General features: G+C 43.2%; 1 protein-coding gene across 5 annotated transcripts in view; it reads left to right on the forward strand.

Moving 5' to 3' along the window:
- BICDL1 (BICD family like cargo adaptor 1) overlaps positions 1-24,265 on the forward strand; it is a 109,025-nt gene that overhangs the window by 28,286 nt on the left and 56,474 nt on the right. The window contains exon 3 of one of the 5 annotated variants that reach the window (XM_089323277.1): positions 13,962-14,370. The exons of the other annotated variants lie outside the window; for them this stretch is intronic. Within the exon in view, the coding sequence (XP_089179403.1) occupies positions 13,962-14,255 (294 nt within the window). The 3' untranslated portion in view covers positions 14,256-14,370. Of the gene's footprint in view, positions 1-13,961; positions 14,371-24,265 lie in introns of those variants that run through there. 5 annotated transcript variants of the gene reach the window in all.

Below are 24,265 nucleotides of genomic sequence, written 5' to 3' on the forward strand. Positions count from 1 at the left end.
GATCCAGAAGAAAGCACCCAGCTCCTGGCTCCTGGCTCCTGGCTTCAGATTGGTGCAGCGCACTGGCTGTATTGGCCATTTGGGAGGTGAACCAATGGAAAGGAAGACCTTTCTCTCTGTCTCTCTCACTGTCTAACTCTGCCTGTCAAAAAAAGGGGGGGGGGTTCATATTCTTTATTTATAGAAGGATAATCCTAGTTATGGTTTTACCAGTTAACATTGAGTTGCTGTAATAGATAAATCTTCAGATTTTAGTAGCTTAACGGGAGTTAAAAACTGGTCTTCCTGATCAGGGAGTGACTGTCAGTTCAGGCAGTGATTCAGTGATGCTGCCATCTCTTTGCATCTTGTGACCCAGCCATCTTCAAGAGGTGCTGTCCAGGGTGATAGCAGAAGGGAAAGAGCCTTGCCTGGAAATGGCACGCATCAGAGCTCAGTCACAGGGCCACACTTAGTTATAGGAGAGGCTGGGCAATGTCGGCCCATATAGTGCCCAGGGGAAAGAGAGAGGTCAGTGAACAGCTGACCAGTCTGAACCCTAACAGTGTCAGGAGAGACTCCTGGACTTGACTTCTCCAACCTTCCATTTTCTGAAAGGGTTGAACTGGCCAGTTACTGAGTCCTTTGCAGTCCTGAATAGTTAAGATTCCAGGGCTGACATAGTTGTAACAGTGGCTCCCTTTTTTGTACGCATACACCATTCTACCCAAATAGAGAAGCTATTTGGTCTTTTTGTACTCAGGCAATATCCCTGATAATCACAGAGGTGAGTTAGTTCCTTTGACGTTGTAAGAAAAGGCAGCATCTTTGTCTGATTGCCTTGGAGTAGGATAGATCCATTCATGGTTATATGAGGTAGGGTGACAGTAACTTTTTTTGTTCTCCAAAGAAATCTTTCATTTAATGAGTACAAATTTCATAAATACAACTTTAGGAATATAGTGATTCTTCTCACTATACTGGCCCTCCCACCCCTCTCCCACCCCTCACCTCCCCCCATTCTCAGTCCCATTCTCCATTAAGATTCATTTTCAATTAACTATACCCAAAGGCCAACTCCATACTAAGATTTCAACAGTTTGCGCGCACGCACACACACACACACAGACACACACACACACACACTGAGAACAAGTTTTACAGTTAATTCTCGTAGTACAATTCATTGAGGACAGAAGTACTGCATGGGAAGTAAATAAGTGCACAGTGACTCCTGTTGTTAATTTAGCAATTAACACTCTTATGTATGACGTTGGTGACCACCCAAGGCTCTTGACATGAGCTGCCAAGGCTATGGAAGCCTTTTGAATACACAATCTCCATCAGTATTTAGACAAGGCCATAGCAAAGTGGAAGTTCTCTCCTTTCTTTCAGAGAAAAGTACATCCTTCTTTGGCCACTTTTTTCCACTGGGGTCTCACTCACAGAGATCCTTCATGTAGGATTTATTTTTTTTTTTTTTTTTTTTTTTTTTTTTTTTTTTTTTGCCACAGTGTCTTGGCTATACATGCCTGAAATGCTCTCGGGCTTTTCAGCCAGACCAGAATTTCTTAATGGCTGATTCTGAGGTCAGAGTGCTGTTTAAAGCTATTTTCATTCTATGAGTCTGCTGTGTGGACTGCTTCCCATGTTGGAGCATTCTCTCCTTTTTAATTCTATTATTATCAGACCTTTGATCTTATTTATGTGATCACTTCAACACTCAATATGATCACTTTAACACTTAAGATGTTATTTTTACCACCCAGCTTAAATGGGATTAGAGGTACCATGGCAAGTTTTTAAACTGTACCCTTAGAAGTAAGTCCGTAGGTGGGGCCAGCGCTGTAGCACAGTAAGTTAATCCTCCACCTGCGGTGCCCGAATCCCATATGGGGGCCGGTTCGAGTCCCGGCTGCTCCTCTTACAATCAAGCTCTCTGCTATGGTCTGGGAAAGCAGTAGAAGATGTCCCAAGTGTTCAGTCCCCTGCACCCACATGGGAGACCCGGAAGAAGCTCCTGGCTTCAGATTAGCACAGCTCTAGCCATTGCGGCCATCTGGGGAGTGAACCAATGGAAGAAAGACCTTTCTCTCTGTCTCTCTCTCATAAAGAAAGAAAGAAAGAGAGAGAGAGAGAGAGAGAGGGAGGGAGAGGGAGGGAGGGAAGGAGGGAGGGATGTACGTAGAGCTATACAGTTTTACAGTTACAGCCTTCTCCTCCCTCTCTTATTCCCAGTCTTATTTTTTACTGAGATCTATTTTCAGTTGCCTTTGTACACATTTGATTAACTATGTTGAGTAAAGAGTTCAACAAATAGTATTAAGCAAAGAAAAAAAAAAACTGTTCGTCTACAGTCAAGACAAGAGCTGTTCAAGTCATTGCTTCTCAATGTCAATTTCACTTCTAAAGATTGCCTTTTAGGTGCTCAGTTAGTTATCACAGATCAGGGAGAACATACGATATTTATCCCTTTGAGACTGGCTTATTTCACTAAGCATGGTATTTTCCAGATTCATCCATTTTGTTGCAAATGATCAGATTTCATTTTTTTTTTACTACTGTATAGTATACCATAGTGTACATATCCCATAATTTCCTTTTTTTTTTTTTTTTTTGGCAGGCAGAGTGCATAGTGAGAGAGAGAGACACAGAGAAAGGTCTTCTTTGCTGTTGGTTCACCCTCCAATGGCCGCCATGGCCGGTGCTCTGGGGCTGGCGCACCACGCTGATCCGATGGCAGGAGCCAGGTGCTTTTCCTGGTCTCCCATGGGGTGCAGGGCCCAAGTACTTGGGCCATCCTCCACTGTACTCCCAGGCCACAGCAGAGAGCTGGCCTGGAAGAGGGGCAACCGGGACAGAATCCGGCGCCCCGACCAGGACTAGAACCCAGTGTGCCAGCGCCGCAAGGCAGAGGATTAGCCTAGTGAGCCTCGGTGCTGGCCTCCCATAATTTCTTTTTCTAGTCTTCAGTTGACGGGCATTTGGGTTGAGTCCATGTCTTAGCTATTGTGCATGGAGCAGCAATAAACACGGGGGTGCAGGTAACTCTCTTATTTGCTGATTTCATTTCCCTTGGGTAAATTCCCAGGAGTGAATGGCTGTGTCACATGGTAGGACTATATTCAGATTTCTGAGGTATCTCCATACTGTCTTCTATAGTGGTTTTACCAGTTTACATTCCCATCAGCAGTGGATTAGGATACCTTTTCCCCCACTTCCTCGCTAGCATTTGTTGTTCATTGATTTCTGTATGAAAGCCAATCTAACTGGGGTGAGGTGAAACCTCATTGTGGTTTTGATATATTTCCCTGACGGCTGGTGATCCAGAACATTTTTTCATGTGTCTGTTGGCCATTTGAATTTCCTCTTTTGAAAAATGTCTAAGTCCTTTGCCTATTTCTTGACTGGGTTGGTGGTTTTGTTGTTGTGGACAATAACTGAAAACAGATAAACCCTAAGATCTTGATGGCTTTACATGATAGAAATTTCTCATTCCTATGAAGCCCAGCATTCCTGTTTAACCATGAAAAAGAAAAAATAGCATGTTGTATGAATGGAAAGGGTTGACCTGGAAAACAGGAGACCTAGGTTATTCGAACCCACACTTTGTCACTAACTTTCTGACCTTGAGTAAATCTTTGCTCTGAGTCTAAGTAAAACAAGAAGGCTGAATTACATGATTCCTTCATTCTGTAAATGTCTGCTTCTGTGGGTGTGATCTCTGTCAGAAAGACAGTTCTTAGGGGGAAATTTCTCACATGATGCATATTGTGCCTAGTAGCTTTGTCGTGCTACCTTCTTTGCAAGCAAAACTCATCCTGTTCTAGAACCAGGGTTGGTTTCTCTTCTCACCTAAACTCATTGCTCTATATAACAAGCAATAGTGATTGAGATGATTGGTTGCACAACGGAATTAATTTTCCATTCCAGTCATGACACATAGGTGCTTTTCCTGCACAGAGTTGACAGTATGGAAAGTGAGGAGGTGTTTATGTGATTTTCCTGTTTAAAATTATGCATGATAGTACCAAGGTTTTGAGGTTGACATTTCTCAGCTCCCTACGAGTCAGGTTTTCCACATTGCCCTGGTGTGATTAGTTACATTCAGTGCTGCATGTTTGTCACTTGCAGAACTGGAAGAATTCCCCTTACAGACATATCTCGTCATCAGTTGCTAGGTTACAGATTTTTATATTGTCCCAGTCTGGTGATGTTGCTATGGATACCATTTATCCCTCTTCCTATGACACTGTTCTTGTCAGCCTCAGAGTAAAACGTAACTGTGATGTCAGATGTTTTAGCATATGTCTATTTTCCTTTCCTTTAATGATATAAGTAAACATATTGAGTTCATGTGTTCTAATATTATTTAAATTAAGGACAGGAAGTATTAGCTGAATTCTTGACACAGTCTGTTTCTTTATCCATTCTACAGAATTATGTAATATGAATATGAGACCTGCCATACTCCCCCCAGACCAGCGTGCTGCCTCCTTTGGGAGGGTTACACATGGAGTGTAATCACTGTCCTTGATGCTGCTCTCATCTGGGGGCTTTTGGAAATGAATGATCAGACTCTTAATTTATATAAACAATAAAGCCTTTGGTCCAGGTTTTTTTTTTTTTTTTAATTTAATGTCTGTAATTTAATGTTTGTTTTTTTTTCCTGTTAGGTTGTTAGATAATGTGAAAACAGGGACTATATCTTTCTACAGGTGTTTTATCCTGTAATGCTTAGTTCCACACATGTGGCAGGGATCCAGAAAAGGCATATTGATTTGTTCTGAAGACTGAAAGGATAGATAATTACTAATTTGACTTTAGATTTCTAGCATAATGTTTTAAGATGGTGAGGATCTATTCATGTTACAGTTGCTGAAGGCCCAGGCTAACCCATCTTGCCTGATTCTTATCTTGTCTGACCCTTTTCATCTCACAGTTAAATAAACAACTGAGGCCCAAGAGGATGTGACTCATCTGAGGTCACAGAGCCACTAAAGCTGTGGTTAATGCAAATGCATGGTATAAAAAAAGTCTTTGTAGAAAACAAGGTTTACAAATATTTGCAGTAAAACTTATTGTTTGCTTAAATTATAGTGTTCTGTTTTATTCACTTAACTAGCGGGCAGTCACATACATTATTAAAGAAGAACTTCAGTGTTCAACAGGAGCTCTTTGAAGAGCACACCAGTTATTTCAGGTCAAGTCAGAGCCTTGCAGTCTGACAGTTAAATATTTGACTTATTCCTCAAAAAACAAATTGAAATAGAACATAGCATAGCATAGCCAGCATAGCATAGGCCAGTCTTTCAAAATTGACATCCTGTTTGAAAACTGGCAGGATTTGAATGAAAAAGCCATTCTTTGCCATGATGTCACTTAGCTAAAGTGAAAGGAATTTATTTACCAAATAGAGTCTTTTTGTTTTTAGAAAAAGAATGAAAATGTGTCTTATTAAATACAGCTTACTAAAGGTGTGGGTTATATGGACTTAAACAATGGAAGAGACAGATCCCTTGAGAATCAAGGAAAGTGACAAAGCAGAAGCCCTCAGCAGGTCTCGAAGTTCAAGACCTTCCCTTCTGGTCAGGACAGTCTCCCTTCCTCCTTTCCCTTCTTGCTGCCCCATCCCTCCTTGAAGCTTTCTTCAATCAGTAATCCCTTGTATTTAAGCTCTGCCCCTTTGCATTTTTTTTTTCTGTTGTCAGAGATACCTTCCACCTTGCAAACTCTTGAGTCCTTCTAGGGACGCGCCTTTGCGTAACAAAAAAAAGGCCCATTCAGACCCAGAATACCTTTCCAGCTGTGTCTCCCATTATCACTGTATTTGTGCCTTCCTGTCTCCTGTCTCCCTTTGCCACCTGGTGGAATCTCTCCCAGTCCTCAGACTCAGCCGTTTACTTCCTTCTTGACGCTTTTGCTGCTGTTCTCCCAGCAGCTTTTTTTTTTTTTTTTAAGATTTATTTATTTATTTGACAGGTAGAGTTACAGACAGAGAGACAGAAAGGTCTTCCATATGTTGGTTCACTCCCCAAATGGCCACTACGTCCAGAACTACGCCGATCTGAAGCCAGGAGCCAGGTGCCTCTTCCTGGTCTCCCATGTGGGTGCAGGGCCTAAGCACCTGGGCCATTCTCCACTGCACTCCCAGGCTACAGCAGAGAGCTGGACTGGAAGAGGAGCAACCAGGACTAGAACCCGGTGCCCATATGGGATGCCGGCCGCAGGCAGAGGATCAACCTAGTGCACCATGGCGCCAGCCCCCTCCCAGCAGCTTTGATCTCTCCTAGCAGCCACCAAGAGTACCTCAGTACCTTTTTAAAAGTCGTTTCCATTTTGCCATTTACTATGGTCAGTGCATGTAATTGGCAGAATCAACTGCTCACCCAAGTCTGCTCTACAGAGGACTGAGCACCTTGACTAAAAGCTGGGTATGTTTTAGAATTAGACTCAGTTTCTTGGTTCAAATGCATACAGATTTAACCAATTACTAAAAGGTTTTACCCACCCAGAAAATTGATATTTCACTTCCTTCAATACATACTCTGTAGAATTCCTTCACCCTAACTAGATCACTGATTCTCAGTCTTTCAGTGTAAGAACTCTTCCCTGCTTTGAAACCTAAAGTGTTTTTGAATAGGCACATTGAAGTATAACTTCACCCATTGTAAGTATGTAAATCAGTTATTTTATAGTAAATATATGTAGTAAGTGTATAAATGTAATATCACTATAAAATCCAGTTTTAAAATGTTTCCATCACACCCGAAAGTTCTTTCTGTAGTCGGTCCTCACTCCTCTGCCTACCTTCAGTCCCAGGCAAGCAGTGACCTGTCTTCTGTCTGTATTGATTTTTCTTTTCTGGATATTTCATTAAAATGAAATCAGTGCATAATTTTTGTGTCAAGCTTCTAGCATTTAGTGTGTTTGAGGTTTAGTCCTGCTATAGCACATAATAAATCATTTGTATTGCTGAATAGTATTTCACTTGTGGATACATTTTGTTTATCTACCAACCAGTTGATAGACTTTTGAATTATTTACAGTTTTTGGCTATTATGAATAGTGCTGCTATGAACATTCATGTACAAGCATTTTTGTGAACATGTGTTTTCATTTCTCTTGTGCATATACCTAGGTTGGAACTGTTTCATGAAAGGCTGTATAACTTTTTAAGTAAACCAAACTGATTTTCAGAGAAGCATCTACTGTTTTATATTTTCACCAATATCACCAGTGCATCAGGATTCCAGTTTATCCCTTTTAAATATATGTAACTGTAGACTCTAACTTGGTAATAGACATACTTTAGTATCAGCATATTGATTAAAACTATTAAGATAACACATTATTAGGGATTGAATAATATTTTGAGAAGGATCCATATTATGTAATCACAACAGCATTCACCAACATGATATACTTATTCAATCTACAGGCAGTGCTTTCTACTACTTTATTTTTTAAAATATTCAACAACAGTGATTTCTTATGTATTTGAGAGGCAGGCAGACAGAAAGCTGTCATCTTGGTAGTTCACTCCCCAAGTTTCCACCATGCCTGGCACTGGGCTAGGCTGAAGCTGGGAACTGGATCCAGGCATCCCACATTGGAGGCTGGAACCCAGCCACTTGATCCCTGACTGCTGTTTCTCAGGGTCCACATAAGCAGGAAGCTGGAATCAGGAACCAGAGCTGGGAATGGAACCCAGGTACTCCAGTGTGGGATACAGGCATTCCAACCAGGATCTTAAGTGCTAGGCTAACTGTCTACCCCTGTGCCCCCCCCCCCTTTTAAAGATTTATTTACTGGGGCTGGCACTGTGGCATAGCAGGTAAAGCTGCCGCCTGAGTGCTGGCATCCTATATGGGAGCAGGTTCGAGTCCTGGCTGCTCCACTTCCTATCCAGCTCTCTGCTGATGGCCTGGGAAAGCAGTAGAAGATGGCTCAAGCCCTTGGGCCCCTGCATCCACTTGGGAGACCTAGAAGAAGCTCTTGGCTTCTGGCTCCTGGCTTCGGATCAGCCCAGCTGCGGTTGTTGCGGCCAATTGGGGAGTGAACCAGTGGATGGAAGACCTCTCTCTCTCTCTGCCTCTCCTCCTCTCTGTGTAACTCTGACTTTCAAGTAAAATAAATCAATCTTTTAAAAAAATTGATTTATTTATTTGAAAAGCAGAAGTAGAGAGAGACAGAGAAGGAGCGAGATCTTCCATCTGATGGTTCACTCCCCAAATGGCCGTAAAAGCCAGGGCTGGCCAAACCAAAGCCAGGAGCCCTGAGCTGTATCCTGGTTTCCCACGTGGGTGCAGGATCCCAAACTCTTGGGCCATCTTCCACTGCTTTCCCAGGCCATTATCAGGGAGCTGGATGGGAAGTGGAGCAGCCAGACAGGGACCAATGCTGGTGTGGGATGCTGGTGTCTCAAGCGGCTGCTTAACCTGCTATGCCACAATGCTAGCCCCCAGTTTCTACTCTTAGAGCAACTTAGTATCCCAAAAAGATCTGTAACTTATACATTGGGAACCACTGGACAAGGAGACTTGTTTAGAAATATACTATTTGTGCCTTTCTATGCCTCATTTGTAAAATAGAAACCTATCTCATAAAGTTGCATGAGGACTAAAGGAACACTTGTTGAGTTTTGGTCTCATAATAGTTGCTCAATTCCTGATAGTGGGGAAGCAGTATGCTGGGGCTATACAGGTGAAAATTCTAATGTGCCTGAATCTGACTAGATTAACAGTAGTGTCTTTTCTCAAACTTCCCTGCAAATGGAGGCTGTGTAGGTGCTTGCTAACACCTATTTCCATGCTTAATTCTTGCTGACTTCAGATTCTGTTTGTATCTACCCATTTCAATTGGTTTCATCTCTTTTGGATGTAAACCTTTTGTACTCGATTTTAAAGTGACTTAGTAAATCTTATTCCTGTATTCTAAGATGGCAAGTCTCATCCCTGATTGCATATTAGAATCAGTTGAGCAGCATTTGAGCCGAACACTGAGCCTAGGTCCAACCCCAGAGATTTGACCTGATCAGTCTGGGATGTGACCCTAGGGCGTCAGGATTCTTAAAAGCAGGTGATTGTGATATTTTGCCAGGGATGAGACTTACTATTCTAATATAAAAGCAAGATTGGGGACAGCTGCTCTCACCTAATTAGTGTCAGCAGCTAATGTTACAAATATTTTAATTAGTAAAATTGTAATCAGTAAAGAATAAAATGGACTCACATTCCCTGTTAGAATGACACCAAGCCACTGGAGGATCCTCTGAGGTAAGTCTTTATTCTGCCTAAGGAACACCATCTGTCTGAGGAAACAGTTTTGTGGAGTGAAAGCAAAAACCTTTTTATTTTTTTTTTATTTGATAGAGTTAGAGACACAGAGAGAAAGGTCTTCCCTCTGATGGTTCACCTCCAAATGGCTGCTATGGCTGGAGCTACGCCAATCCAAAGCCAGGAGTGAGGTGCTTCCTCCTGGTCTCCCATGCAGGTGCAGGGGCCCAAGCACTTGGGCCGTCCTCCACTGCCTTCCCAGGCCATAGCAGAGAGCTGGACTGGAAGAGGAGCAACTGGGACTAGAACCCAGCACCCATATGGGATGCCGGCGCTACAGGCAGAGGATTAGCCAAGTGAGCCATGGCGCTGGCCGCCCTTTTATTTATTTATTTATTTATTTATTTTTTGACAGGCAGAGTTAGAGACAGAAATGTTTTCTTTCCGTTGGTTCACCCCCCAAATGGCTGCTACAGCTGGTGCGCTGCACCAATCCGAAGCCAAGAGCCAGATGTTTCCTCCTGGTCTCCCATGCAGGTGCAGGACTCAAGCACTTGGGCCATCCTCCACTGCCTTCCCGGGCCACAGCAGAGAGCTGGACTGGAAGAGGAGCAACCGGGACAGAACCAGCACCCCAACCAGGACTAGAACCTGGGGTGCCGGCACCGCTAGGTGGAGGATTAGCCTAGTGAGCTGCGGCGCTGGTGGTTTTTTTTTTTCCCCTTTTATTTTTTTAAAGATTTATTTAATTATTTGAAAGGCAGAGTCTTTACCTGTCAAATAAATTTGTTTAAAAAAATGAACTAGGGAGGCCATCATTTTGGCATTAAGCCACTGCCTGCAATGTCAGCATGCCATATGGACACTGGTTCAAGTCCCAGCTGCTCTACTTTTTTTGGTAAGATTTATTTTTTATTTATTTGAAAGAGTTACAGAGAGAGGTAGAGACAGAGAGGACTTCGAACTGCTGGTTCACTCCTCAGATGGCCACAATGGCCGGAGCTGTGCCAATCTGAAGCCAGGAGCCAGGAGCTTCTTCTGGGTCTCCCACATGGGTGTAGGGGCCCAAAGACTTGGGCCATCTTCTACTGCTTTCCCAGGCCATAGCAGAGAGCTGGATTGGAAGAGGAGCAGCCAGGACTCAAGCCAGCACCCATATAGGATGCCGGCAATTCAGGCCAGGGCCTTAACCCACTGCGCCACAGTGCCAGCCTTTAGCTGCTCTACTTCCAATCCAGCTGCCTGCTAATGTGCCCAGGAAAGCAGCAGCAAATTACCCAAATCTTTGGGCCTCCACACCCATGTGGGAAACCAGGATGGAGACCAGAATGGAGTTCCAGGCACCTGGTTTCAGCCTAGTCCAGCCCTGCTGTTGTGGCCATTTGAGGAGTGATCAGCATATGGAAGGTCCCCCTCCTCCCACCCCCCCTTTCAAATAAATAAAGAAAAAATAATAAATTAAGGAGGTGTTTACAAAGGGGTAGTTGATTCCAACAAATCTCTTCCTGTAGCTGGGGTAGGCCCAGACACCTAGTCATGTCACCATAATGCTAGCCCACACTCAGGTCCTTCAGCCCTCCAAGACCAGTGCAGCCTGGGATAGAACAAAGGCCACCCTGCTATAGTCTGCTACTGGGGTGTACTCAGAGCCTGAGGCTGCCCCTACCAGCCACTGGTGTTGCTGGCTGGGATATAAGACCAATCAGCTGGGGCCACAGAACCCCACATGGCACTGAAGGAGGTCTACAAGCTCCATCTGTAGCATTTGGTCTAGGGATAGATGTTAAGATCTGCTTATTGTTTTGTTTTACCAGTGTGCTGCTGAGTATAGTCCTGTGGTGTCTGTCTGCTCAAGGTTGGAGGAGAGATAATAGAGGCAGCACCTGGGCTCCCCAAATTGGCACTTAGGAGGTCACACCTGGACCTCACAGTCACAAGGTCTTGGGGGTGCATGCCAGGCCCACGTGAAGCTAGCAGTGATACACAGTGAATCAAGTTCATACCACCATCCCACAGATCTCCACCTGATACTGGGGACAAGTCTCAAAGGTCCATTCATGGGCACTGGCCTCGGGACATGGGCCATTAGGATCTGCCCAATGTTGCCCTTTACCAGCTCGGCACAGTGTTTCAATACACAGTTCATGGGGCTGGCGCTGTGGTGCAGTGGGTTAATCCTCCACCTGCAGCGCCGGCATCCCATATGGGCACCTGTTAAGTCCTGGCTGCTCTTCTTCTGATCTAGCTCTCTGCTGTGGCCTGGGAAGGCAGAGGAGGATGGCCCAAGTGCTTGGGCCCCAGCACCTGTGTGGGAGACTAAGAAGAAGCACTTGGCTCCTGGCTTCAGATCGGCACAGCACCAGCCATTGTGGCTATTTGGGGAGTGTACCAGCGGAGGGAAGATCTTTCTCTCATCTCTCCCTCTCACTTTCTGTAACTCTACCTCTCACCTCTTTGCTATCTATCATTGGAATTTTGATGGGGATTGCATCAAATCTGTAGATCACTCTGGGTATAATGGACATTTTAACAATTTTTCCAGTAATTTCAGAATCTTAAATCAGTCCAACACTAATTCAGAACTTCAAAGTCTCATTTGAGACTCAAGGCAAAAATCCATTAGCTATGTACCCCCTGTAAAATCAAAAACAAGTTATATACTTCCACAGTACATCATCAGAGCAAGAAAAGGGTAAATATTTCCATTCCAAAAGGGGGAGAAAAAATAGAAGGGATCAGTCAGTCCAAAGCAAGACCAAAAACCAGCAGGGCAATGTGAAATCCCGAAACTCCATAAATGGCATCCTGGACAAACTATCTAGAGAGGGAGCAGGTTCACTGATGCTTCTCTGCTGTTTGTAGGCTGTGCTTCGGTTCTCACGGGAGAGTTGTCTCTGCAGCTGCACCAGGCATTGCCTGCTGGGGCCTGTGCAGCAACTCCAAGACCATATTTCCATTTGGCATTGCCCTAGTGGGGCTTCTCTGTGGTGACTTTACCCTTGCCACCTGTTCCTGCTTGGGCTGCCAGGTTGTCTGAGACATTGTTTGAAATCTGTGTGGAGACCTCCGGGGTGCTACTGGTCTCTGCCCACATGCCTGCTCTCTGAGGCTGCATGCTGATGTCAGTGGCTTGCACAGGCTTGCCTGGCAAGCTGCTTACAGCTTTCCTCTATAGGTGTCTCATGCTGATACTTCCAACTTCCTGAAGTCCCCACTGTGGCTTTACTCCCTCAGCTTCACTAGCCATTGCCCCATGCAGGGACTCCAACCTGTGACACAACTCTACCTCGCCTCCCATACTTCCCTTTGAAATCACAGTGAAAGCCACCAGGACCCCTAATTCTTGGATTTTGCACAGCCAACATCACATGGACACCAGCAGGAGCGCCACCTTAGCTCACTGGAACCATGGCTTCAATCCCAAAGTGCTTTTCTGGCTGAACACAGGGACAGGAATCACAGGGTGGTCTTGGGAAGCTTGCTGAAAGCACCCTAGGGTTTCACAAAATAATTCTACCCTTCCAGGCCTCGGGGCTGGTGGTGGGACAGACCGGCTTAGCAATCTGAGTGTGTCTGTCTGTTACTTCGCTGTTTAAGTAAATTAAAAGTAAATAAATTTTTTAAAAACCTCATGAGCATGACTTCTAGTGTCCACACCCTGTCAGTATTCTGAGCCATCATCAGAATCACCCACTCTGCTGCTGGTATTCTGAACTTTCTCTAGTCTGCCCCTCTAAACTCTTCAACTTTTTTTGGTAAACTAATTTTAAAGGCTCTTGCACAGTTTCAGGAATAGTTAATGATGACAACCCCAATCCTCAGTACCAAGTTTCAGCTTTTCATCACGTTAATTAGTACCTGAGATTAGCTACCTATGGAAGTTTATTTCAGTGCATAATTTTGGAGGTTCACAGTCCACAATGAGGGTGATGAATGGCAGAATCAGAGCAGATGTAAAAACACTTCAGTATTTTCTATGTTGATTTTGTATCCTGTAAACTTTAGTGAATTTGTTCATGAGTTCCAAGAGATTTTTTTGTTAAGAGTGTTTTAAAATTTGTACCTGTAATATCCTATCATTGGTAAACAGGGATAATGTGACTTCTTCTTTTCCAACTTGGATGCCCTTTATTTCTTTATTTTGCCTAATTACTCTGGCTCAGATTTCCAGTACTATTTTGAATAGGAATGATGAAAGTGGATTTCCTTGTTTTGTTTGAGATCTTAGAGGAAACACTTTCAGTTTTTCCCTGTTTAGCATATTTGCTGTGTGTTTGTCATCTGAGGAAACTTGAAGATATTCATGAAAAATGAATTAAAAGATCAGAATATATAGACTTTATTTCTCAACATAAGCTCCATCAAGTTCAAGACACTTCAGTAAGCTGTAGTGCCAACCATCTAGTCCATTCCTAAAGAACTGAGTGTCTTGGGAATTTAACCATACCAATGGAATCTTTTTTATATTATTAACCGAATAAGAATTGCTGGCCTTTAAAGATTTTTTTAAGATCAAAAACAAAAAGAAGTCAGATGGGGTTGCATTAGTACATAAGGGATGCCCAATTTCCCATCACTTGGCAGAATTGCTGTGGGTTGAGGAATGAGCAGGAGCATTGTTGTAATGGAGAACTCTATCTAATGAAGCTTTCCTAGGTGTTTTTCTGCTAAAGCTTTTTTTTTTTTTTTTTTTTTTTTTGACAGGCACTGTGGACAGAGAGAGAGAGAGACAGGGAGAAAGTTCTTCCTTTTGCTGTTGGTTCACCCTCCAATGGCCGCTGCGGCCGGTGCACCGCGCTGATCCGAAGTCTGGAGCCAGGTGCTTCTCCTGGTCTCCCATGGGGTGCAGGGCCCAAGAACTTGGGCCATCCTCCACTGCACTCCTGGGCCACAGCAGAGAGCTGGCCTGGAAGAGGGGCAACCGGGACAGAATCTGGCGCCCCAACTGGGACTAGAACCCAGTGTGCCGGCGCCGCAGGCGGAGGATTAGCCTATTGAGCACCACGCCGGCCATCTGCTAAAGCTTTGCCTTTCTCACTATTCATTAATGATAAGCAGATGGTTTCTTAGGCTCTCCAGAAAGTCAACAAGCAGGGGCTAGCATTGTGGTGCAGTGGCTAAGCCTCCCTTGGGACACTCACATCCCATGTTGGAGTGCCCAGGTTCGAGTCTCACCTGAGCTTCCAGTCAGCTTCTTTCTGACGTCATCCTAAGAGGCAGCAGGCAGTATCCGAAGTATTTGAGCCCCTGCCACCCACATGGGGAACCTGGATTGAGTTATGCGCTGTTGACTTTAACCCGATCCAGCCCTAGTTATTGTGGGCACTTGGGGAACGAACCAGCAGATGAAACACATATCTCCCTCTCTCCTTCCTTCCCCCCTCTCTCTCCCTCTGTCCTTCTCCCCTTCAAGTAAAATGAAAATAAATAAGTAAAAATTTTTGTCAACAAGCAAAATGTCTTGTGCATGCCAAAACAGTTGCCAAGACCTTTGCTGTTGATCGGTCCACTTTTGCTTTGAATAGACTACTTCTGCCGCTTGCTTTGATTGTGCTTGTCTTCAGAATCCTACTGTTAAAGCTGTTTCATTTTCTTTTACAGTACTTGAATGATTCACGACCTTAATCCTACTTGTTTAAAATTTCCATTGAAAGCTCTCTTGTCTGCAGCTGATCTAGGCACAGCAGTTTGGTAACCATCAAGCAGAAAGTGTTGGTGTTAGCTGTTGTTTCTACTGCCAGTCATTGGTTCTCTTCAACTAGGACATGAATAAGATTAATTTTTTTCCTCACAGATTAATGTGGTTGGTCTGCTGCTATGGGCTTCATCATCATCTCATGCCTTTTTAATACAAGTCATCCATTTGTAAATTGCTGATTTCTTTGGAGCATTGTCCCCAGAAACTTTTTATAAAGCATCAGTGATTTTGCCACTCTTACACTCAATCTTCATAAATTCATTCTCACTTAAATGTTGGTAGAATTATATTCTGTTGGGGGCTATTTTCAGACTGATTCTTAGTGGCTCAAACTAGATCCTGTTCAGACATATTATATCAAGTTAGTATGCATTTGTTTGGGACTAAGATTTTTTTGAAATCCATACATTGTTTTTCCATAATACACATTTTCCATGAACATTTTGAGGAGTCCCTATAGAGCCTTTGTTGTAATGAAAGAAGTTCCTTCAATACCAAATGTATTGAGTATTTTGATCATGAAGAGATATTGAATTTTATTGCATGCCTTTTCTGTATCTATTGAGATGATTGTATACTGATGTGCTGTATTGTTTGTTTATTCTATAGGTTGAACTGTCCTTGTATCTGGGATGAATCCCATTTGATCATGATGTATAATCTTTGCTGTTGGATTCAGTTTGCTAGTAATTAGTGAAGAATTTTTGCATCTATATTCATCAGGGAGTTTGGTCTATAATTTTCTTTTTCTCTTGTGTCTTTGTCTGGTTTTGCTGGCCTAATAGAATGAATTCAGCAAAGTTCTCAGTTTTTTGGAATAATGTAGGAAGAATTGCATTGGTCTTTTATTTTATAGATGTCAGCAGTGAAGTTAAACAAGTCCTGGACATTATTTTTTAGGATACGTTTTAATTCTGATTGAATTTCATAGCTGATAACTGGTCCTTCATGGTTCAAAATTTCAGTTATATGTACCCAGCAATTTATATATTTTTTCTAGATTTTCCAATTTGTTGGTATATAGATATTCATAGTACTTCCAAATGATCCTATAGTATTTGTTGCAATACCTTCTCTGTGGTCTCTTTTTTTTTTTTTTTTTTTTTTTTTTTTTTTTAATTTAGGTCATCTTTCTTTTTTCTTGGCTAGCCTGGCTAACAATTTGTTGCTTTTGTTTATCACTTTTTAAAAAATCAACTCTGTTTTGATCTTTTTTATTTTTTAAATCTCTTCTACCTTTATCTCTGCTGTGATTTTATTTCTCCTAATTTGGGATTTGGTTTAGTTTTTTGCTTTTTCTATTTCTTGATTTGCATCATTAAACTATTTATTAGGAATCTTTTCTCTTTCTTTGATGTAGATACTTATTACTGTAAGCTTCCCTTGTAGTACTTGCTTTTCTGTATCCTATAGGATTTATTTATTTATTTTATTATTTTAAAGATGGAGAAGGAGCCAGTACTGTGGCATAGTAAGCTAAACCTCCACCTGTGATGCCAGCATCCTATAGCGGTGCTGCTTTGAGTTCCAGCTGCTCCACTTCCAATCCAGCTCCCTATTTATTTATTTATTTATTTATTTATATTTGAAAGGTAGAGTTACAGAGGGGCAGAGGCATAGAGAGATCTTCCATCCACTGGTTTACTACCCAGATGGCTGCAATGGCTGGAGCTGAGCCAACCCAAAGCCAGGAACCAGGAGCTTCTTCTAGGTCCCCCATGTGGGGTGCAGGGGCACAAGGACTTGGACCATTCTCTACTGCTTTCCCAGGCCACAGCAGAGAGCTGGATTGGAAGTGGAGCCACTGAGTCTTGAACCGGCGCCCATATGGGATGCCGGCACTGCAGGCAGCAGCGTTACCCACTACACCACAGGACTTACCCCTCCAGCTCCCTTCTAATGGCTTGGGAAAGCAGTGGAAGATGGCCAAAGTGCTTGGACCCCTGCTGCCATGTGGGAGACCTGGAAGAAGCTCCTGGATTCAGATGTGGCCAGCTAGGGAGTGAACCAGCAGATGGAAGACCTTTCTCCCTCTCTCTGTAACTCTACCTCTCAAATTAATAAATCTTGCAAGAAAGAAAGAGAGAAAGAAAGAAGGTGGAGAAACAGATTGAGATTGTCCATTTGCTGGTTCACTCCATAAATGCCCACAACAGCCAAGGCTGGGCCAGGCCAAAACTAGGAGACTAGAACTCCATCCCTGCCTTCCACATAGATGGCTGGGAGACCCAAGTACTTGAGCCATTGCTGCTACCTCCCAAGGTGCACATTAGTAGAAGCTGGATCAGAAGCAGAGGTGTGGGACTCAAGCCCATGTACTCTGGTATGGGATGTGGGCATGCCAAACAGCAACTTGACCTGCTGAGCCTCAGTGCCCAGCCCTGTATCGCGTAGGTTTTGGTATGATGTGCTTCCATTTTCACTTGTTTTAAGAAAAGTTTTAATTTCCCTTTTGATTCCTTCATTGACCCATGATGATTCAAGAGTGTGCTGTTTAATTGCCAATATTTGTACTGTTTGTAATGTTCTTGTTGATTTCTAGTGTCATTCCATTGTGGTCAGAGAATACACATAATGTGATTCTGATTTTATTTTTTAATTGTTGAAACTTGTTTTGTGGCCTAAGAATGGCCCACATGGTAATGAGACTGTCCCACATGCTAATGAGAAGGATATGAATTTGAATGCGGTTTTCTGTAAATATGTTAAGTCGATTTGGTGTGTAGTATAATTTAACTGTTTTTTCTTTGTCGATTTTTATCTAGATAATAAAACCATTGATGACACAGGCTGTTGAAGTAGCCAATTATTACTGTATTGCACTCCATCTCTCCTTTTAGGTCTAATGTTTACTTTATGTAATTGGGTGCCTCAACCTTGGGTACATTTATATCTGTGATTTTCATTTCCTCTTATTGAACTGAGCTTTATTGTTAGACACTTTGGATAAAAGGAACTGAGTTAAAAACTGTAAAAAGAGACAAATTTCCTTTTATCTGATATAAGTATAGCTACTCCTGCTCACTTTTGATTTTCATTTGTGTGGCATATCTTTTTCTAATCCTTCACTTTTCATCTGTATGTCTTCACTGGTGAAGTGAGTTTCTTGTAGGCATATATAGTTGGCTCTGGTTTTTTATCCTTTCAAACACTCTCTCTGTTTTGATTGGGGAGTTTAATCTATTTATATTCAGGGTTATTAATGAGAATTTACTACTGCAATTTTGTTTTCTGATTGTTTTGTATAGTCTGTGTTCCTTTCCATCTCTCTTGTTCATTGTTCATTTTTGTGAATTGGTGGTTTTCTGTAGTGATAAAATTTGCTTCTTTCTTTTTCAGTGCTGTGTCTGCTTTACCAGTGAGCTTTAATCACATATGTGCTTTCATGATAGTAGGTTTTTTTTAAAGATTTATTTATTTATTTATTTATAACTCTCTCTGAGTTACAGAGAGAGGTGGAGGGGAGGGAGGCAGGGAGGGAGGGAGGAAGGTCTTCCATCACTGGTTCACTCCCCAATTGACCGCAACAGCCGGAGATGTGCCCACCGAAGCCAGGAGCTTCTTCCGGGTCTCCCACGTGGGTGCGGGGGCCCAAGTGCTTGGGCCATCTTGTACTGCTTTCCCAGGCCATAGCAGAGAGCTGGATCAGAAGTGGAGCAGCCGGGTCTCGAACCGGCGCCTATATGGGATGCCGGCACTTCAGGCCAGGGCTTTAACCTGCTGCGCCACAGTGCTGGCCCCCATGACAGTAGTTAATTGTCTTTTTGCTTCCAGATGTAGGATGCCTTTAAGCATTTCTTATAGGATTGGTCTATTTTTTGCTTGTCTTGGGAGGTCTTTGAAACTTTTTTTTTTAAGGTAGCCAAATAACTCTAAGTAATGAAAGCATGTTTTTCTTTACATAAGAATGTCAGCTAATATTTATCGAAGTAGTGATATTAGAGAGTAATAATTTCAGTTCCTAATAAACTCAATCTGGCTGAAGTCATCTACAGATGACAAAAACATTAGGTGAAAAGGAGATAGAGGACTGGATGTTGCTCCACATATTGTTTGATGATTGCCAGGAGGAAAATTTAACTTTATAATAGAGAATCACTTATTGTAGTGCTCTATCTTAACATCAGTAATAGTGGGATAACCAGATAGTATGTGCTTTCTGTGATGCACATATTAGCAGAGACTGATCAACATAACCACAGGAGCAAACTTCACCAGATTTAGAACCTGAAGGAAAGAGAAGGAATAGGAAAAGCAGTCACAATGTCTGTTGCTTCCAGCTAGACAAGATAGTGGGATAAGCAGTAGTTGTGTGCTTCTTGTTGTGCTGCAGTATGAGGTAGACAGTGTCACCTCTGGTGTGTCTGTGAAAACTGTTTAACCTGAATCTGTTCAAGACCTTACCTGAAAACACAAGGGTTAGATCAGAAGTTAGCAAACTGTACCCCTCAGGCCAAATGTAGTCCAAGGCTTACCTGTGTATGGCCCTTGAACTAAGATGCTGGTTCTACCTTTTTGAAGGATTGTTTAAAAAAAAAAATACAGTAAACCAAAAAACACAAAAGAATACATAACAAAGGTTGTATATGGTCCATAAATATTATTGAGTTCCTAGATTTTTTTTTTTTTTTTGACAGGCAGAGTGGACAGTGAGAGAGAGAGAGAGAAAGGTCTTCCTTTGCCGTTGGTTCACCCTCCAATGGCCGCTGCGGCTGGCGTGCTGCGGCCGGTGCACCGCGCTGATCCGATGGCAGGAGCCAGGAGCCAGGTGCTTTTCCTGGTCTCCCATGGGGTGCAGGGCCCAAGCACCTGGGCCATCCTCCACTGCACTCCCTGGCCACAGCAGAGGGCTGGCCTGGAAGAGGGGCAACCGGGACAGAATCCGGCGCCCCGACCGGGACTAGAACCCGGTGTGCCGGCGCCGCTAGGCGGAGGATTAGCCTAGTGAGCCGCGGCGCCGGCCGAGTTCCTAGATCTTTATAAAAAGTTTGTTAGCCCCTTGGGTTAGAGGAGCTAATTAATTAACAAAGCCATCAGACAAATCCAGAAAGGGCCTGTTCAGTTTCATAGGGAAAAAAAACACAAACTGTATGACACAATGTTTTCAAGACTGTGCATCAGGAAATGAATGACAGCTATCCCTGAGAAGTAGAAAAGAGGAAGTGAGGCCTACGATTGCCCCAAACTGCTGATACTGATAGTGAGCAAGAGCCCAGTGGACTCCCTGAGTTGACATGAAACCATGTGTCCAGGGAGACCAGTGCAACTACACTTGCAGAGAGAGAACCCCAGGCCCCACAAAGGCTCGCTCTTCGTATTCAGCCAAAACTAATCAGTATTAGCATGTGAGCCAACTATTCCAGACTCAGAATATTACCCAAAGTTTGGTTCCTATTCCCAGGGCTGAATTGAAATAATGCAGACAAAGTTTGTGGGTAAAGGAAAAAGTTTAATTTGTCAACAGATACCTTTCTGAGTGAGAATACTTCGGAGTTTTTAAGGAGTCTCCTGGGAAGGGGAGTTGGTCTGGCGAAATCACAGAAGAGCCACAAGCCTCTGGTGTCAGGTGCCGAAGCTTGTCACAAAATGTTGGCAGTGCATTCCTTTTCTGTTTCATCATGGTGGTACCTGAGATCCACAGGTGGTGAGATGAGATCTAGCCTGACCTGGGTGTCTACAAAGGAAACAGATAAAGAACAAAGCATTGTGCACCTTAGGACATGGGCTAGTGGGAAGCTAGCAGTGCAGCCCCAAACCATCCACAGGATGCTCTGTGTGAGCTCCATGCACAGCATCACCTGCATGGTAGGATGGCCAAGTGGGTTTCTGTCAACCCCAGGGGCTGCAAGCGAGTGGTGGCTACTTTCCGTCCCAGGCCTGGAATTCCCCAGTACAGTACTGCCTACTGCCTATTAAAGAATCTTGCAGAAAACATCACAATTCTTGAGGCATAGAAAAAGTCTTCCCTTAGTAGTAGGGACTAATTTGCTCTAGATTGAGTACTTCTTGTGCTGCCTAACAAATACTTTTTTGGAGAGAAAGAGACACAGAGATGCAGAAAAGAGACTAGTCTTTCATCCACTAGTTCGCTCCTCAAATGCCTGCAACATCTGAGACTGGGCCAGGTTGAAGCTGGGAACTGAACTCAGTCCAGGTCTCCTAAATGAGTGGTAGGATCCTAACTGTTTGAACCATCACCTGCTGCCTCCTAAGGTGCACTTCAAAAGGATCAAACAGTTTCTTAGTAACTTAACTGTTTTCCATAACAAAACAAGAAGAGCTATAGGAACATAGAAATATCCAATACCTCACAAAGTACAATTCAGTGTTTGGCATAAAGATTACCACACATGTAAAGAGGCAAGAAAATACATTCCATGGCAAAAATAATCCATTGAGGCCGGCACCGCGGCTCACTAGGGTAATCCTCCGCCTTGTGGTGCCGGCACACCGGGTTCTAGTCCCGGTCGGGGCGCCGGATTCTGTCCCGGTTGCCCCTCTTCCAGGCCAGCTCTCTGCTGTGGCCCGGGAGTGCAGTGGAGGATGGCCCAAGTGCTTGGGCCCTGCACCCCATGGCAGACCAGGATAAGTACCTGTCTCCTGCCATTGGATCAGCGCAGTGCGCCAGCCGCAGCAGCCATTGGAGGGTGAACCAACGGCAAAGGAAGACCTTTCTCTCTCTGTATCACTGTCCACTCTGCCTGTCAAAAAAATAATAATAATAATAAAAATAATCCATTGAAACTGGCAAATGTTAGGATTAACATAGAATGACCTTGAGTTGTTACACCTGGTATACCTGTATACCTGTAGCTGTCCAGAAGTTAAGTAGAGACATCGAAGGTATGAAACATTTCTAGAGATGAACACTACATTGTCTGAGATGAAAAATGCACTGGATAGGATTAATGACAGATTAGACATTACAGAAGAAATGTGAATCTGAGGGCATAGCAGTGGAACTACACAGTGAAACACAGAAAGAAAACATCAGAGAGCTATGGAGTAACTTCAAGCAGCCTAAATGTGATTGGATTCGCCTGTTGAGCCGCGGCGCCGGCCCCAGAGTGTATACTTTAAATATCTTATACATATATCAGTTATGCAGCAATAAGGCTATTTTTAAAGCAAGATATTAGCATAGCTAAGATTTGAATATTCAGTGGGTGTCTGATATTATAAAATTATTTTAATCTTTATAGATGTGAAATAGTATCATGGAATATACTTCAATAAGGTCCACATTCTTTTATTTAGATCTTCTTATTGAAGTATGTTTTATAAAAATTGATAAACCTATTTTAGAACATTATTCTGAAATTCATATGCAAATATTTATGAATATGCATTTATAGAGGTGGATATCATAGTGTCTGATTTATTTTAAAACGTCAGGGTTTCTTATGTAGCAGAACAGCTTCCTTGCTGTGATCTATTGAAAGTCAGCACAAGGGTTTGTAAAAAACCCAAGGGGTGGGGAAACACTCAAGAAAAAAATGACAAATAAAATGTAAACAGTTAATACTTCTAGGGGCCCAGCTCTGTGATGCAGTAGGTTAATCCTCTACCTGAGGTGTCAGCATCCCATTTGGGTGCCAGTTTGAGTCGCAGCTGCTCCTCTTCCAATCTAGCTCTATGCTATGGCCTAGGAAAACAGTAGAAGATGGCCTGAGTTCTTGGGCCCCTGCATCTGCATGGGGGACCGAGAAGAAGCTCCTGGCTTCTGATGGGCTCAGCTCCAGCTGTTCCAGCCATCTGGGGAGTGAACTGGCAGATGGAAGACCTTTCTCTCTGATTCTCCCTCTCACAGTCTGTAACTCTACCTCTCAAATAAATTAATAAAATTTTAAAAAAAGAAAAAGATCAAAAAAATTTTTTAAAAACTCAGTTTAAAAAAGTTAGTACTTCTAGGTGTTGGATTATGAATATTCATATAGTGTTTTTCTCTACTTTCCTTTATGTTTGGAATTTTTTCCTATAAAAAAATAATCTATCATTTAGAACAGTGGATTAGAAGGTAGGTAGGTAGCCAGCGCCGTGGCTCACTAGGCTAATCCTCCGCCTGCAGCGCCAGCACCCCGGGTTCTAGTCCCAGTTGGGGCACCAGATTCTGTCCCAGTTGCTCCTCTTCCAGTCCAGCTCTCTGCTGTGGCCCAGGCAGTGGAGGATGGCCCAAGTACTTGGGCCCTGCACCTGCATGGGAGACCAGGAGGAAGCACCTGGCTCCTGGCTTCGGATCAGCGCAGCACCAGCCGTAGCGGCCATTTGGGGAGTGAACCAATGGAAGGAAGACCTTTCTCTCTCTCTCTCTCACTGTCTAACTCTGCCTGTCAAAAAAAAAAAAAAAAAAAAAAGAAGAAGAAGAAGAAGGTAGGTGGGTAAGAGATTGAAGATAATATATAACAAAAGCGTCATGAAATCCAGACCAATGAGAAGTAGACACCCTTAAGAAAAAGAGCAAACACAGTAAATGTAAAGTGTCTCTAACAAGGAAATAAGCTAAACTGAGGCAAAGGGCTACTTCAGCTCAGCCCTGCTGCAGGAAGGACCAGTCACTACTGCAGTTTCCCAACACTTGTTGGTGTGGGGGCATGGAGGAGATTCCTTATAGACTGTCATAGGCTTTGGCTTTCAGCCATCTGTTTTACTTTCCTTGATGCTTCTGTGTGTTGCTCCACTAACTTGCCCTGCCTTCCTAAGATCCCTGGGCAATGTGTGGCATGACAAAGATGGGACCTCAGAAAGTTTTTTCCTTCCCACATGAACACATACAGCTGAGTTGGAGTTGATTTACATGATGTAGAAATTCTATGAGGGAAATTGGAATCATGCAAAGAAAAATGAATTATCCAGTGGTTAAATGAGAATGAAAGTATAATTCCCATTCACTTTGAAATGAAGTTCAGTCTCACTTTATTCCCCATGAGGTACCACTTTACCTTAAAAATGCTTGCAGTTTGGAAAAACAGAGGGAAAAGGAAGTGGGGGGGGGGAGGGAATATCATTATGTTCTTAGAATTGCTCTGAAATTACATTGAATCTGTTAAAAGCTAATTAAAAATCAGTAATACCAAAAAATGCTTATGGTCTGAGGCTGGCGTTGTGACATAGCAGGTAAAGCAGCTGCATACAATGATGCAAGGTGTCCAGCACGTAACAAATCTTCCCAGGCAGATGAATCAATTAATTCACAAGCTTTTATTGGGATTCCGCTCCTGGGCGAGGTTCCCTGGTCCCAACAGAGCATCAGAGGTTGGGAGGGCTCCTTTTATAGATACGGGGCGTAGAGGTTAAAGGTTGAGGCAGGTCT

Source organism: Oryctolagus cuniculus, chromosome 21, assembly GCF_051225735.1.
Source record: "Oryctolagus cuniculus isolate XC-2025 breed Fujian yellow rabbit chromosome 21, ASM5122573v1, whole genome shotgun sequence".
Taxonomy (NCBI): domain Eukaryota; kingdom Metazoa; phylum Chordata; class Mammalia; order Lagomorpha; family Leporidae; genus Oryctolagus; species Oryctolagus cuniculus.